The sequence below is a fragment of the Lepidothrix coronata genome, unplaced genomic scaffold, assembly GCF_001604755.1.
Source record: "Lepidothrix coronata isolate B3197 unplaced genomic scaffold, Lepidothrix_coronata-1.0 Scaffold2, whole genome shotgun sequence".
Taxonomy (NCBI): domain Eukaryota; kingdom Metazoa; phylum Chordata; class Aves; order Passeriformes; family Pipridae; genus Lepidothrix; species Lepidothrix coronata.
Genome location: NW_016690182.1, coordinates 6069491 through 6083662, shown reverse-complemented (window position 1 = coordinate 6083662; position 14172 = coordinate 6069491). Strand labels below are relative to the sequence as shown.

Here is a 14172-nt window from a genome sequence, read left to right as displayed (position 1 = left end):
GAGAAAACATGCTGAAACCAAGCAAGGAGACTGTGAGGCCAAGTCTTACTGCCTCCAGTCCCTGCTATTCATATTATCATACTTTTGGTGCCATTTATCTAATTAAATCCGCTGGTGTTTCCTTGTGACAGCTGCTGAGTGTCCCTAAGAAGACTGACCTGGGCTGGGGGGATGTTACATCCCACTGCCACAGCCCCTGTCCCCTTTCTGGCATCTGTCAGAGTGCCTGTGTCCTAGCACCTCTGGACCACTGCTGAAGGTGACTAGCTGGGGACAAAGGTCCTTGGTGCTGGCAAGGGAGGGTGCAGGGTCAGGGTGCAGCCTGATTCAGATCCTCTCTGCCTGGTGCAAGCACTGCTCCTGTGGCTCTTTCTGCCTTCCTGGGGCAGAGCCATTTTAGTGAATGTAACCTGCCCCTTTGAATGCCAGCTGTGACCCTATGTCCAACCCAGTGTACACCTTGAAATCATGTAGTTTTGGTGGTGCAACATGAGACACAGCATTACCTGGGTGTACAGGTTTGTGCTGAGAGTGCCTGCTCTGGTCTGCCATCAGAAATGCTACTTGCCTTTGCAGGGATGCTGGATGGCCAATGTCAGGCAAAGTCCCTAAAGGGCCTCTCTTGCCTTCTGCAAAGTGGAGAGGACTGCTGGCAGCCTGAGCACTTGCTGCTCAGATGTACCCCATGTATTCATGGCCTCAGCCAGTGGCACCTTTCCTTAGGAACCAGAAGAGTGCAGAGACTGTCTGGCTTTTGCCTGCAGCATGGTTGGTCCGAGGTTCTGCTGCCCCAGTATCCCTCCCCATCACCAGCAGATTTTGCCCTAGAAAACACAGATTCAGCCTTTGACTGACTAACATCAGGAGACAGTGCAAAGAGCTACTTGAGGTCAGAAATAAAACTGATGGTTAATGCTTTATTTTTACTCAGCTGCTTTCTTCTTGTGTTTGTGTGATTACTTTCACTGGTTAAAATGCACCAACCCCATCTTCTCTTCCTCTTTTAACTGAGCATCATTTTCCCCCCTTTCTTCCAGGGAGCTCATTGCGAAGCTGAAGTCTCACAGCAGTTTTTACAGCAGCTTGCCAGAGTACATCTGCAACCACAGCTCTGCTGTTCAGAATGACACCCTTTGCTGGAATGGACAAGAAGTTGTGGAGAGGTAAGTCACATCTCCCTTTTCTCCCTCTCCCCATCACTGCTTATCTTTTCCTAACCAGGTGCCTGAGCAGTCTGTGACCAGGACACTACTCACTCCCTTAAGAACCTTGTGCAGAGCAAGTGTCCAGCTGTGCTGCAGCTCAGATGGATGTGCAAAGTCTTCATGGAGAGAAGTGGTCGTGTGCTGCCCTCCACTGAGTTTTCTGCTCAGTGAAAACCCTGCATCCCTGACTGGTTTAGGTCAGGTGGGTTGGCAGTGGTGGGCCAGAGACAGGAGAGCAGCAGCAGCTTGACACAGCCATGCTCCCGTGGGAGGGTGCACCACAGTGCCAGGGACGGCTCCTCTGGAGCAGCCAATGAGGGCATTGCCACCATGCACAGCCTGGGGTAGGGGTGTCTCCAGCCTGACTCCATGCAGTGGTAGCAGGGCAGCATGTTTGGCATCCTCTGCACCACCCAGGGAGGGACAAGGAAGACCACCTTGTTGAGTTTCTCCTTGCCATGTCTCAATGCTGGAGGAGGTCAGGACCACTGAGCTCTGGTGGTGCAGCTGCTGCCATCTGACTGTCTTCCCACCACCAAGTCCTGGCTGTCCTCTCTGGACCGAGCCATTCACACCAAGGTCCAGCTCATGCCCTGGCCACTTTTCCCTGCCCCACTCACTGGTTCTGAGGATGTTCTGCTGGTAGCTGTGAGATTAATGGAGACAGGCAAATACAGAATTCATAGCATAAAGGGGAAGGAAGTGTTAATAGAAATGGAAATTTCTCTTGCAAAAAATGCCCCTCGGGAATGTTAAATAATGTGGAAATAGAACTTGGAAATGTTTTTTGTAATTATACATAAATCTCCTCTAATCACCTTACTTTGCAAAGCATCCTTTGCTATTAAGTAGTTTGCATAAGGGAAGAAATAGAAATGAAATCAAGAAGTGGTGAAATGTTGAGATATTAATTATGACTTCTTGATCAGTAACCTCAGGTGGTAATTAGCCTGTACTTGCAATACTGACCTGAAACACAGAATAGACCAAAATAGCATCAAACTCTATTTTGAAAAAAAATGACTCAAGCGTCTAAGATCACACGCTTAATAAAATGTACTTATGTTGCCTAAGGAAAAATGTGTCCTCTGTTGGTACCTATTTCTGGAAAATCTCGTGTTTCCATGCCTAACTGAGAAGTTCGGTTGGAAAAAAAAAGATTATTTCAATATTGTCTCACTGACTGTTAATTAGAACTTCTCAAGCAGAACTATAAACACTGCAGCTCTGGAGAGGAAGACCTAGGGTGAGATCTTTTCTTATGACAGTTTGCTGGGGCCATGGCCAGTGGCCCTGGTCCAGGTCCTGCTGATGCCACAGCTGGGTGAAATGGTAGCAATGGAAAGATGCTGAGTCCAGATCCTCCCTCAAATGTAAGTTCCCACCTTGTGTTTTTAGCATCTGTAACACTTCCCAGGGTGGCCCTCTGCTCCATGGGCTGAGAAAGTGTCTTATGCCTGCTGGTGTTTCTGCCAGTGAAACTACTGGGAGAACTCAGCTAAATAAAGCTGAGCTAAGGTAATGGTCCAGGGAGCTTCTCTCCCAGGACCCATTTGTGGAATGTTTCAAATAGAAGCAAACACGTAGTTAAAATGATCTCTAAAGCCAATTGCATTGCTTCACGCTGAGTCAAAACTGACTGCTTCACGTGCTTGGACTTCCCAGCCTAGCATCTGTTTCCGAGAGTCTGGGAGGATTCCTGAAAATCAGGAGCATTTAAGGTAACGGTGCTTGAGTACCCCAAACTGCCAGTTCCTTTATTTCAGTGTTTTCCCCAAGAGGGAGCCACGCAGCTGTTCATGGTGTGGGAGCTCTCATGCAAGCAGCTCTGAGAATGTGTGCTATGTGCTGGAGCGTTTCTGGCTTGGCTGCAGCAATTCTCCTGCTGGACTGGTGAGGGCTTGTTGGTCATCAGACTCCATGTTACCACTTTTTGTAAGAAATTTGGTGTGTTTTTAATATCTAGTATTAATTTCAGGGTGCTGGCTGGCTAGTTGCCCCACACGTGTAGTGAGTGGTTCCCAGAAAGAAGGGTGGCAGAGGTGTGGTAGGATGGCTCCTATGACTGGAGTGTTGGAAGGGAGGGACACAAGTTCTTTAGGAAGGACAGGCAGGGTAGATGACGGGTGGGTGTCACCCTTTATATGAGTGACTAGCTAGAGCACATGGAGTTCCTGGGAATGGATGAGAGGCTGACTGGGTCAGGATTAAAAGGAGGGCAGGCAGGGACAGTGGTGATAATAGTCGGGCTCTGCTTCAGGCCACCAGACCTGGAAGACTGAGTGGATGAGGTCCTCCCTCTGTGGACAGACAGGAGCAGCCTCATGTTCACAAGCCCTGGTCCTCATGGAGGGCTTCAGCCAACCTGATGCGTGTTGGAGGGACAACACAGCAGGGCAGGAGGTTCCTGGATTGATTAGAAAGCACCTGCCAAAGCTGCTGAAAGTTTTGCAGCATCAGGTGAAGACCAGGGGAGAGCAATGTTTTGGCTGGATGGTGTGTTTCCATGTGTTTCAATGTCTGGTGCTGTGCAGATGATGGATAAAACTGCTTGAGTGTTGCAGTGTTGGTGTGAGCATCCATGTGGACATGTCTAGGATTTGGTGGTGTTCCTGTAGGGTTTGTGGTTATTTACCTCTTAAATCTTTAATGCGGTACCCGAGCGTTCATTAAGTTAAAGAGGGGCCCTACTGGTTTGTCTGTTTTCTGATCTCTCTGTCACAATAAAATTTGCTAGTTATTCAAAGCCCTTTCCCTATAACATATTAAGTCATGCCTGGAATAGCAACTTCACAGCCCCTTGCCAATGCTCTTAAGTACTAAATAATACCGACAATGTGTATCCTGTTATTTGACGCAAACAGCCCCTTCTGCACCCTGTGCTCCTCCTCTTGTGGTTTTTCTGAATCAGTATTTACTCTATCCTGTTTATGCCAGTGCTTTGTTATCCGCAGACAGTAAGAATGTCCCTCCTCCCCACAGGCCGGACACGCTCAGTGCCTTTTCACTGGGTCTCATTTCCCAATTAGAGCCTTGAACTGTCCTCTGTTTCCTCCTTGCCCTTAACTCCCTCTGCCCTGATTGAAGGTGCCATGTTTGTCTGGGGCTCCAGTGCAATGCAGCTGGCTGGAGTATTTAATCCTGCTTTCCTCCTGACACAGCAAACCATTTTTGTGCAGTCCTTGCAGACTCTGCTTGTAGAGTAGGTCCAACTCTGCTTGTAGAGTTATGTTCTCGTTTCATCCCTGGCTCTGAGATTTCCCACCGATGGAGAAAGGTTATGATGCACTGGTTGCACTCCTTGCCTGGTGCAGCCCCTTGCAAGCCCCCTGAGATGAAGAGCTCTGAGAACCCACTTGACTGAGAGCTTTCTACAGCTTGGCTTGTGGTGAGGCTGCCATGCAATGTGCTCTGCTGATGGGTCACTCATCCTGCTTTGTGTATTCCAGCCTTTTTAATATGATTCATCCCTCATTTTCTTTTACTGAGTCTTACTTTGTGATCCTTTATGGTCATTTACTTCTCCACGTTGGACAATGTAAAGGCAAAAATTCATCCTCTTCCTGAGGTTTCATCTTTGGGTTAATAGTTTGATTGAACTGTACAAGGGAGGTTGATTTTTTTGGTCAGGCAGAGAAATACCTGTGTCTTTTGCTGTGCTGTTGCTGTGTGGTTGAAGAAGATAAGCCAAAGAGGGAAGAAAAAATAAAAGGCAACACATCCCTGCTTTTCACACTTTTAGTGTGCAAAAACACACTGTGCTTTTATGGGATGCCACAAAGAGTCACAGCAAATGCCATACATGGCACATTTTACCACTTGCAAAGAGCTTGTTGAGGGGTCACAGCACTTGAGTGTTGGTGGTAGCTGGGGCCCAGACCTGCTGGATCTTCCTCTGTCTCTTTGCATCCCTGTACACCTCTTTGCAGCTTTCCTGGGCTCAATTCCAGGCAATTCTCCGAGACAGATGTGTAGACAGGGTGGGTGTGCAACTACTTAAAGCTGCCTAAGTGAGGGTTTCTGTAATGCCCCTCCTTGCCTCTGTTTGTCTTCATCCCCCATCCTCTCACCAGACCTCATGCTGGTGGGGTGAGGTGGTGAGATGCTGTCCAGCCTCTCTTACCCTTATCTCCATCCAGTGTAGAGAAAAACCAGAGAGTGATTCTTATCACTGGAGTCCCCGACTGAATAATTAGCTCATTTAAAGCCTTCAGCTTAGATCAAGTAGGTGCTAAGATATAAAACTCACCTCAGTTCCTATGGGAGCTAGGCATTGGAATCTCAAAGGTGATTTGAGCCTTATATACAGTATCAGGGTTTTGCAGCATTTAATACTAAAAGCCTATTAAAATCTAGATTCTCAGAGTTTAATAATCTGCTTACACGAGTATGTTCCTTTCAAGCTGTTCCGAATAGAATGACAGCAACATCTGCCCACTGCAAAAACTTGTAAGCACATTAAGCATTATTGTTAGATATTGCCATTTTCAAATTTCTCAAGACAAATGTGTACATTAATCTAAATCACCAGCATAACTCTTGTTCTCTTTGTACCAATTCAAAATTAATATATTTTTAGCACCTTGCCAAATCTCTTCTTCAAGCTGGAAGTCTCGAATTTCTCTGCTGTTGCCAACGTACCGTGGTTTGTTTTAATCATACAAATCATAAACAATGAAAGCACAATTGGAAGCAAGACAGAAAAATGAGATTCTGTAATTGGAACAAAGGAAATTCCATGCCAGCAATAACCCTTTAGTTCATGAAGGGTTTGGTTATTTCTGGCAGTACTGCAACATATCTGATACAATGGAGTCCCCAAAGAGGGGGGCTGTATAACTTTTCAAGCTCATAAAACACAGCTTTGTAGCAAATGTAAGCTACAGTGAAAGGATAGTAGGCAAATTCTGTGGGTTATTGAGTGGCCATAATTGTTTCCAGAATATTTCAGAAATGAAGATCATGAATCTTCCTCTGTTAAGCCTGCTGCTTCATCTCAGGTTTAGCCCATTTTTCCATAATCTGTTTGTCTTGACTTTACCTGAAATAAGAATGGAAGGAGACTTCAGGTTGTCTACAAACTCCCACTGTTTTTCTATGAATATTATAGTTTTTGCTGTCCCCTCTGAAGTTCTGTCTCCTAGAACCAGGTGACATGTTTATAACACCAAGCTGTCAGCTGAAGGACGCTTCCCTTGGCAGAGAACGGATACAGCAGGATCTGAGAGGGCTGTCATGGACCAGGCTTCAAGGTGTTGATATTTGGAAATCCAGCAGAAAATGGCTCCTTTTTAGTTAGGTGAGAACACTCCCCACTGAGAGTGTTGGATCCTCCTGGTTGCTTTTGAAGCAGCTTGTTTGGAGCTGCTGGTGGTGTAAATTGACTGCGGCATTTTGAGCTCTGCAGGGACTGCAAGGAATCACTGTAAGCAAGCAAATGAGTGCATGCTGAAGGCCAGGAAGGCACCCAAGAGCCATACACCCCACCTCTCTCCTGCCACTTGCACCCCCGTGTAACAGATGCCTGCATATTGTCAAGGGAACACGCACCCCATATGGAAGAGGACAGCTGTGGGTGGGGTAATTGGTATGATTGACCAGGTTACCTCTGGACAGTCTCTCTTTAGAGAGGAAACTATCAGGGGGAGAAGTTTTCACCTCTTCTTGGCAGCTTATGGGCACATCTAGGAGTTACACCCTGTCTGCAGGGCAGGATGAGTGCATTGGAAACAGCTTTTCAAGCCTTTTGGGCCCCACTGCTTGCACTGCTGATGTGACATGAAGGTTGTCTCACTAAAGCAAAAATTATCAGGGCCAGAGAGTAAAATGTTGACTTCACCACTGCAGCCACCTTTACTGACCCATGAAAACCAGCTGGAGATAAGACCTGGGTTCCTGTCAGGAGTGTGAGGGGAGAAACTTTTCTTTCCTTTCTCCCCTTTTTCATATCTTTTTGCCTTCTGTGTGGTGAGGATTCGGTGTCACCAGTCCACATGGTCTATAGTAAGTCATGTCTTGAAATGCAGAGCAGCTTTGTGGGATTGTGGGTGCTGGGAATGCTGCTCTGGCAAGCTTGGAGCTCAACTATTACCTCCTGTGCAGTGAAACTTCTTCTCTGGCATTGTAGTCCTGTCTTGTAGCAGTCTGTGTTGTGTTTGTCCCCCATGCACTCTCTCAAACAAGTATGATCCAGTGAACATAGTAGAGGAAGAGCCTGCAGGGGATACTGCACTGTTTAAATCGTGGAGCTGCGTTTGAATAAATAATTTGCAACTGGAAGGCAGGCATAAATTAATTGTTATTTGAATGACATACTTACTTTCCTTTTTCTAAAAGGTGTAATTCTTTATGTTTGACTTCCATGATTACTTTCTCTAAATCACACTTCAGGCATTGCAGTAACTCATCTCAAAGCCTAGCATGGCAGAGTAGGATGAACACACGTTTTAAATTCATTGCCATATATTTAAATAGCATTTGTCATCTTGCCGCCTTTGCTCTGAAATGAAAGCTTGGAACAAGCTGCATTTGGACTGGAAAGACCAAACATTCACAGGAGACTTTTGTGGATGGTGGGGAGAAAAGGAGGGGAAAATCCCTTTATTTGACAGCATACTTGGGCATTTATGGCTGGTGGATGAGAAGGAGGAGGAGGGGTCTGTAGCTGTGCCATCCCCACAGAAGACTTCAGATTGTTGGTATTTTCATTAAATGATTGTCTTTAAAGTAGTTTTTAATGAGGGCTGCTTATCAGCACGTCTTAAAACGTGACATTTGTCTTTGGAAAATACCACATCCCCAGCAAGAGCCCATACCCAGGGAGCCCAGGCAAGGAGATGCTGCTGGCTGACGTCGAGACACGTCAAAGAGGAAAGTATTTTGGGCTTTGCTTATGAAGTGGAAGCCAAACCATGCTCATGTTGCAACACTGATACCCCTTTGGCGCAGGGACCCCCGGGGACTGTGGGGTGGACTTTATCCACTGTGCATATTTGCTGTTCCATTCTGATATCAGTGACCATGGCAGGGGTATGTGATGGGTATAGTGGAGTGGTACAAGTGTCCTGCAGAAGGGCTGTTTTATTGGCATAAGTTGAAAGCAGCTCGAGATGGCTCTGAGACTTTTCCTTTTCTGCACTGTGACTGGAGAACATGGGAGGAAGGTGATGCTTTGGCTTTGTTTTGCCTGTGAGCCCAGCAGCCCTGCAGCAGGTTGGAGTGGTGAGGGTGCCCAGGAGCCTGTGTGGCGCCTGTACTGGGACCCCCATTCTCCAGCTTGTTGGGGGCTGGAAAGGCATCTCTCTGCTGTATTAAGGCCTGGCTGCTTGGCCCAGGCTGCAGGGAGGGGTGCCAGCTGCCTTTTCCAGCTTTTCTGGCATTTCAGGAATGCAGGTCGCTGGCTGAAGCTACATTTCAAAGCCTTTAACCCTTTGTTGGCTTCATCCTGCGTGCCTGAGTGTTGCTACCCCAGAGAGGGGCACAGCTGAGGGGAGCTGGTGCCCCCCTCATGCCTGAACGTGCCAGGAGGTCTCAGCTTGTCCATGAAGAGGCAGTGTGTCCCAAAGCATCCATGCCACACATGACCATGTCTCTGGCTGTTGGGACGTAGCTGTTGGTCTCTGGCTGTTGGTTCCTGTGCATCTCCTTTTTTGTGAGTCATGCTCAAAGATGTGCAGCTTACACTGCCCACTGCCTTGCTGCTTCAAATGATAACTGTGTAATGATGCAAATGGTTCATTCTGGGTCTAGTACATACCCTTGTACCTGGCTAGGTGGGAAGTACCAGGTGGTGACACTTTGTTTCTCCAGCATCCTTCTGCAAATGCTTTCAGGTTGCTTCCTTCTCTAGTAGACTTAATCCCCTGGGAAGAGTGATCTGAGGTCCTCACCAAACCCCAGTAGAACTTTCTGGAGAACAATTTCAGTTTTTGGACATGAAGTTACAGTATAGTACTGTTGTAGTACTGTGTTCCTCCTTCCTGTACAACAATGCGTAGGCTACAGAAATTGTCTCTGGCAGCCGTTGCGTGGATTTCAGAAGGGATTTCATCCACTCAGACCCAAGCTATTGTGTTTCTTTACATAAAACTGTTTAGGAGAGAGGTTGTATTAATATAGGTATGCACCAAATGGGCTTGGTTCTGCTCATGCTAAAACCTGTGTGAGTTTGCTTGTTAAATTTCTGAAACCACGGGAGACTTTTCAGCAATGCACTTTTGAGTTCCATTAGTGTTTTAAATTAAATTTACAGTGACACCAAAGGCGGTAATTTCTTCGGGATCTGAAAAGTCATGCGTCTTTCGGATGTTTACATCCAGTCTCCAGATGTGTTTGTCAGGTGGGCACAGTGGCATTAAGTGACTGTGTGAAAAACAAGCAGCAGGATTAATGTTTTGCTGCTCCCAGTGCTTTGTTCCCCTGCAGAAAGTTCAGCCTAAGTGTTAGCAGAGCCGGGCAGGTCTGTGCTTGCGGCAGCAGCAGCCTCTTCCCACGAGATGGTGCTCGGAGCATGCGGCCCGGCTCTGCCAGGAGCACAGCCCCTCTCCTGGGCATGGGCTTCTGCAGGCTGGCACCCAGCCTGGCTTGCTCTGGCCCCACTTCTCCCAGTCACTAAGCTTTCAGCCTACAACAAGCCACCTAATTGCACGTGTGAGGGCTTTTCTGAACTGGGAGCTGTTGTGTCTCAGGTAAAGCTGTGTTTTGTGCCTCACAGGATAGTGCAACTATTAAAAAAAAAAAAAGTGTTTTACAAAATACTGAGTCCTACCAGGAGGCCCCGGCATGGGGACAGGTGTAGAGAGCAGAGCTCTGAGTATGGTGCTGGTGCTGAAGTGCAGGGTAGGGGGCTGACTGTGCAGGCAGCTGCTCCCATGTTGAGGAGCTGGTGGGGCTTGAGGAGACCCAATGTCTCTGCTTTGCAGTGACACCTGTACCTGGACAAGCTGTTTATGCCTGGAAACAGGAATAAACACAGGCATGTGTTCCTCTGTTGTAGGCAGACACACCTCCTTCTCCCCTTTTTCATCTGTCATCTCTTTCAGTGCAGCATCTCACAGGCTTGTCAGCCATCAGCAGAGCTGTGTATGGGGAATGACCTGGCTGGAGATGCAGAGAGCTCCTGAACACAGAACTCCTGCCTTGGAGTGGAAATCAGCCTCAGTTCTTTATTTTACATGATGTGAATATTTCAGGTCAGGGGCAGATTCCTGCTGCACCACTGTAGATTTGAGGTTGCCTTCGCATTCCTACATGTCTGAGTCAATCTCATTCCTAATTTAGCGTTTAAGTAGAGCTTAAACCAAGCCCCTGTGTATCCTTGAAACCCTTAGTGTGCCCTGACAGCTCTTGTGGCCAAATGTCCCCATGCCTCTTGCTTTCTCCCCTAAAAAGCATTCTCCCTGAGTTGGCCCCACCATCCCTCCTGTCTCCCTCCCCTTCTTTAAATGCCTGCTGAAGTCCCACTTTCAACCCAAAACCCATGTGAAATGGGCTGACTGTCATTGCCCAAGCTTGCCTGGCAGTGTGGGGATGAAGGATTAGCTGGGCAGGGGAGCAGGGAGCTGACAGACAAGGAGGCAGCCACTAGGGCTGGTTCTGGGAGCTGGTAAAAGACGTGATGTGTAGGAGATGAACGCAGAAAAGAATATTCATCCTGTTTACCCACGACACTGGAAAAACAGATGTACAGTAAAGCAGACTGGTGCTGGTGTTATCTCGGTGATCTCACTTTCGTAGGCTGTGCCGGGGTTTGGCAGCGCCTGTTCTGGCTGCCAGTTCTTGGAGACGAGGAGTTTTGTGCTTGAAGAGTACCATGGCCTGTCTCTGGGGCTGTGATGAGTACCAACAACCCACAGCTCAAGAAAGCACCCGTGTGCTCTGTGCCACTGCTGTGGCTGCAGCAGGCAGTGGTGGCAGCTGATTGCTCTGATCCTGAAGCTGAGTTTGAGGTTGGTGCGGACGTGCTTGTCTCATGTCTGGAGCATCACGAGCTGTTACCGAGGTCCTGAGTGTAGGAATGTGTTCCTCCACAGGCAAATGAACAGCAACCCCTCTGTCCCTCTTCCCCTCACTTCTATTACTCTGATAAACTTGGCCATTCCATAAATCTTGCAGCAAGTGAATGTATATTTCTTTCCTAATTGCCAGTGAAAAAGCTGAGTTTGGGGTTGGCTGCCCTCCTCTGCAGAGTTACCCTGGCAGCTTAATCTGCTTTACGGGGGCTTTGCTGACTTGCATGGTACCTGTGTAAATCAAGATACCCCATGGTGCAGAGCCCAGCACCTTACCAAAGTCAAGGTACGTTCTGTCTGAGCAGTTACTTTGATCCCCAAGGCTGGATCTCATCAAAGGCTGAAATCAGGATTGTTTGACAACACCTATTTTCCATTAGCAATGTTGACAGCATTAATTATATTCTGGTGCTTTAATTCTTTATTATTGAAATCACACATCAGTGATAGTCATTACTTTGCAAGGGGGTTGATGTTATGCTAATCAGCTTGCAGTTAACTGGGTCATCCCACTCATTTTTTTTGGCTATGGGCACAACACTACCACTCTTGTACTGGAGTCTCTGTGGTCTGCCAAGATTTATTTTAAACAAACATGAGCAAGCCAGAATTTCTGAGCCAGCTTTTTTAGGACTCTTGGGTGCAAGTTATGTGAAAATATTTATCCCTGTTGTATACTGTTTAACGTCTTCCTTGGTTACTAATGGACTGGAAAGGAGTTCATTGTCCTCAAGTGATACAACTACATCATCTTGCTGCTTTGCAAAGTCAGAGCAAAAATTTTTATAGGAATCTTCTGCCTTTTCTTTGTCATTATTAACTGTCTTGTGCTCTCTGTTTTGGAAAGGGATTATGCTTATCTTGGGATTTCTTTTGTTTGTATTGAACTTTAAAGATCTCTTCTGTATTAGCCCATCACATCATGGTCTTCTCTGTTCTCACTCCTATAGGTACAGTCCCCAAATCACAAGGAATGGAGCAAAAGCTCAGTCTGGCAACCATGAGGTGAAGATGAAAGGTCTGGAGCCAGTGATCAGCCAGATTATTGACAAGCTGAAACACATCAACCAGGTTTGTTGCAGACGTGCCAGCAGGGATGGCTCTGGAGTGGGTGGTTTCCAAATCAGTTTGGCTTCCCCCACACTTTCTTTGGGCTCAGTCAGACAACCCAGGGTGTCTCCATCTTCAGCAGCTCTGTGCAGAGCCCTGTGTGTGGAGCCAGTGCCACCTCAGCCCCTCAGGGTACCAGGCTCACAGGGCACACATGGCAGGTCCTGTTGGATACATGCTGGCGTGGTTCTCCGTGGGTCAGTGGCAGCTGTGGGGTACGTGCACTGCAGCGTTCCAGGGCTCAGCCTGTGCCTGGCCAATGTGTGGATGCATCCCTGCACTGTGCTTCTGCTGGGCATATGTCCCCTGCGCAGTGGAGGACCAGGAAAGATGGAGCTGCTGTGGTCCTCCTGAGCACAAGGTGCTGGCAGGGGCTTGTGTGGCATGTGCCTGATGTCCCCTCTGGTCAGAGGAATCCCCTCTGGTATTGCTCATGGCTGGCAGAAAGGATCACCTGTTTCTTCGCTGTATTTCCCTGGACATCCACTCCCAGCAACTGCTGGGGCAAGTTAGTTACTGTTGAAGGGGGAAGTGGCAGGGCTGGACGAGATCCTTTGTGCTGGGGAGGAAGCTTCCTTCCCACTGCCTCAGACCTGGCATTCTTACTGGGACAAGCAGTATCTTGTCTCTACCCATCACGCCATGCCAGATTAGGTCTGTGAACAAGCCCCACTGCTGCCAGGAAGTTAGGTGGCACCTCTGCACAGTGTTCAGCTTGTGGCTGTTCACTTCCCAGAGCTCTCCCACAGCACTGCCTTGGGCCAGTGGGCTGGGGTCCAGCTCTGGACACTGCTCTCCCCCCTCTCTGTCACTGAGTATGGGATGTTGCAGTAACTCAAAGGGGCAGTGTTTTTCAGGAGGCGGATACTTTGGACTTGCTACTTTACTGGGACCTCACAGCGCACACACTGAGATGGTAACACAGTTAATGCAGCTGAGCTGCCCAGTCTCTTCTGAGAGAGCTCTTACCAGCGGGGACCTTGTCCAGGGTCGCTCTGGCATGAGGCTTTGGGCAGCAGCAGGTTCCCGGGGTTAAGCCCAGCTTTGCTTCCCGGCTGGGTGGGCTGTGAGGGCGGCTCTGTTTGGACTTGCTGGCTTAGCAACTTTTCTGCAAACCTCTGCTTTCCTGCTCCTGCCACTGCCAGGGACTGTTTTCATAGCCATTCCCGGTTTAACCCCAGTGTCCTCCGATGCAGGCACGCCTCATTAGGTGCTGTCTGGGAGGGATTTGGGGTCCCCAGGAGCGCCCCACCATGCGAGAGCCGATGTGGGCAGCGGCCCTGCAGCCTGCTCTGCCTTCCCGCACCCTCCCCGTGCCGAGCGGTGCCATCTGCCAACAGCCCATAATTTTTAAAAGGGGAAAGGGGGGGGAATAGCATAATCAGCTCCCTATTAAATGGGGTAGAGGGCAGGCTTCAACCTGCAGGTGATAATGATATTTTGCCGTTCACAGTGAGAAAGTCGCACTGAACAAAACATGGTTATTAGTGTACTTGAAACTGCTGACATAAAGTGGTTGTGAAATGCTGGCTGCCAGACTGGGTCAAGTTAGGTCTTTGCTGAACAACTCAGGCTGCTGAGGACTGGAGATCTGTGGAGTGGGAGACCCTGGGTAAACACTGCTGAGCCCTATTCAGCTGTTTGCAGCAGCAGAGTGTCTCTTGTCAGCTGCTGCTCAGAGAAAAATAGTGTTAAGGGGGTGAATATAGTCATCCTTAGTTGTGATCTTTTTCAGTGCTTCCCCTTCTTGGCTTGTAGGATCAGGTTGGAACATGTTATGGGGGCAGATAAAGTCTTTTGGTTTGAATGGCGTAAATTAAGAATCTGAAAAACATTGAACGCTCTTG

The 14172-nt window shown here is 48.1% G+C and overlaps 1 protein-coding gene across 1 annotated transcript in view; it reads left to right on the top strand.

Moving 5' to 3' along the window:
- The window catches only part of GPC3 (glypican 3), a 145966-nt gene that overhangs the window by 87980 nt on the left and 43814 nt on the right, over positions 1 to 14172 (top strand). Inside the window, exons 5-6 of the mRNA XM_017814180.1 lie at positions 1038 to 1163; positions 12166 to 12286. Of these exons, the coding sequence (XP_017669669.1) occupies positions 1038 to 1163; positions 12166 to 12286 (247 nt within the window). The remainder of the gene's footprint in view (positions 1 to 1037; positions 1164 to 12165; positions 12287 to 14172) is intronic.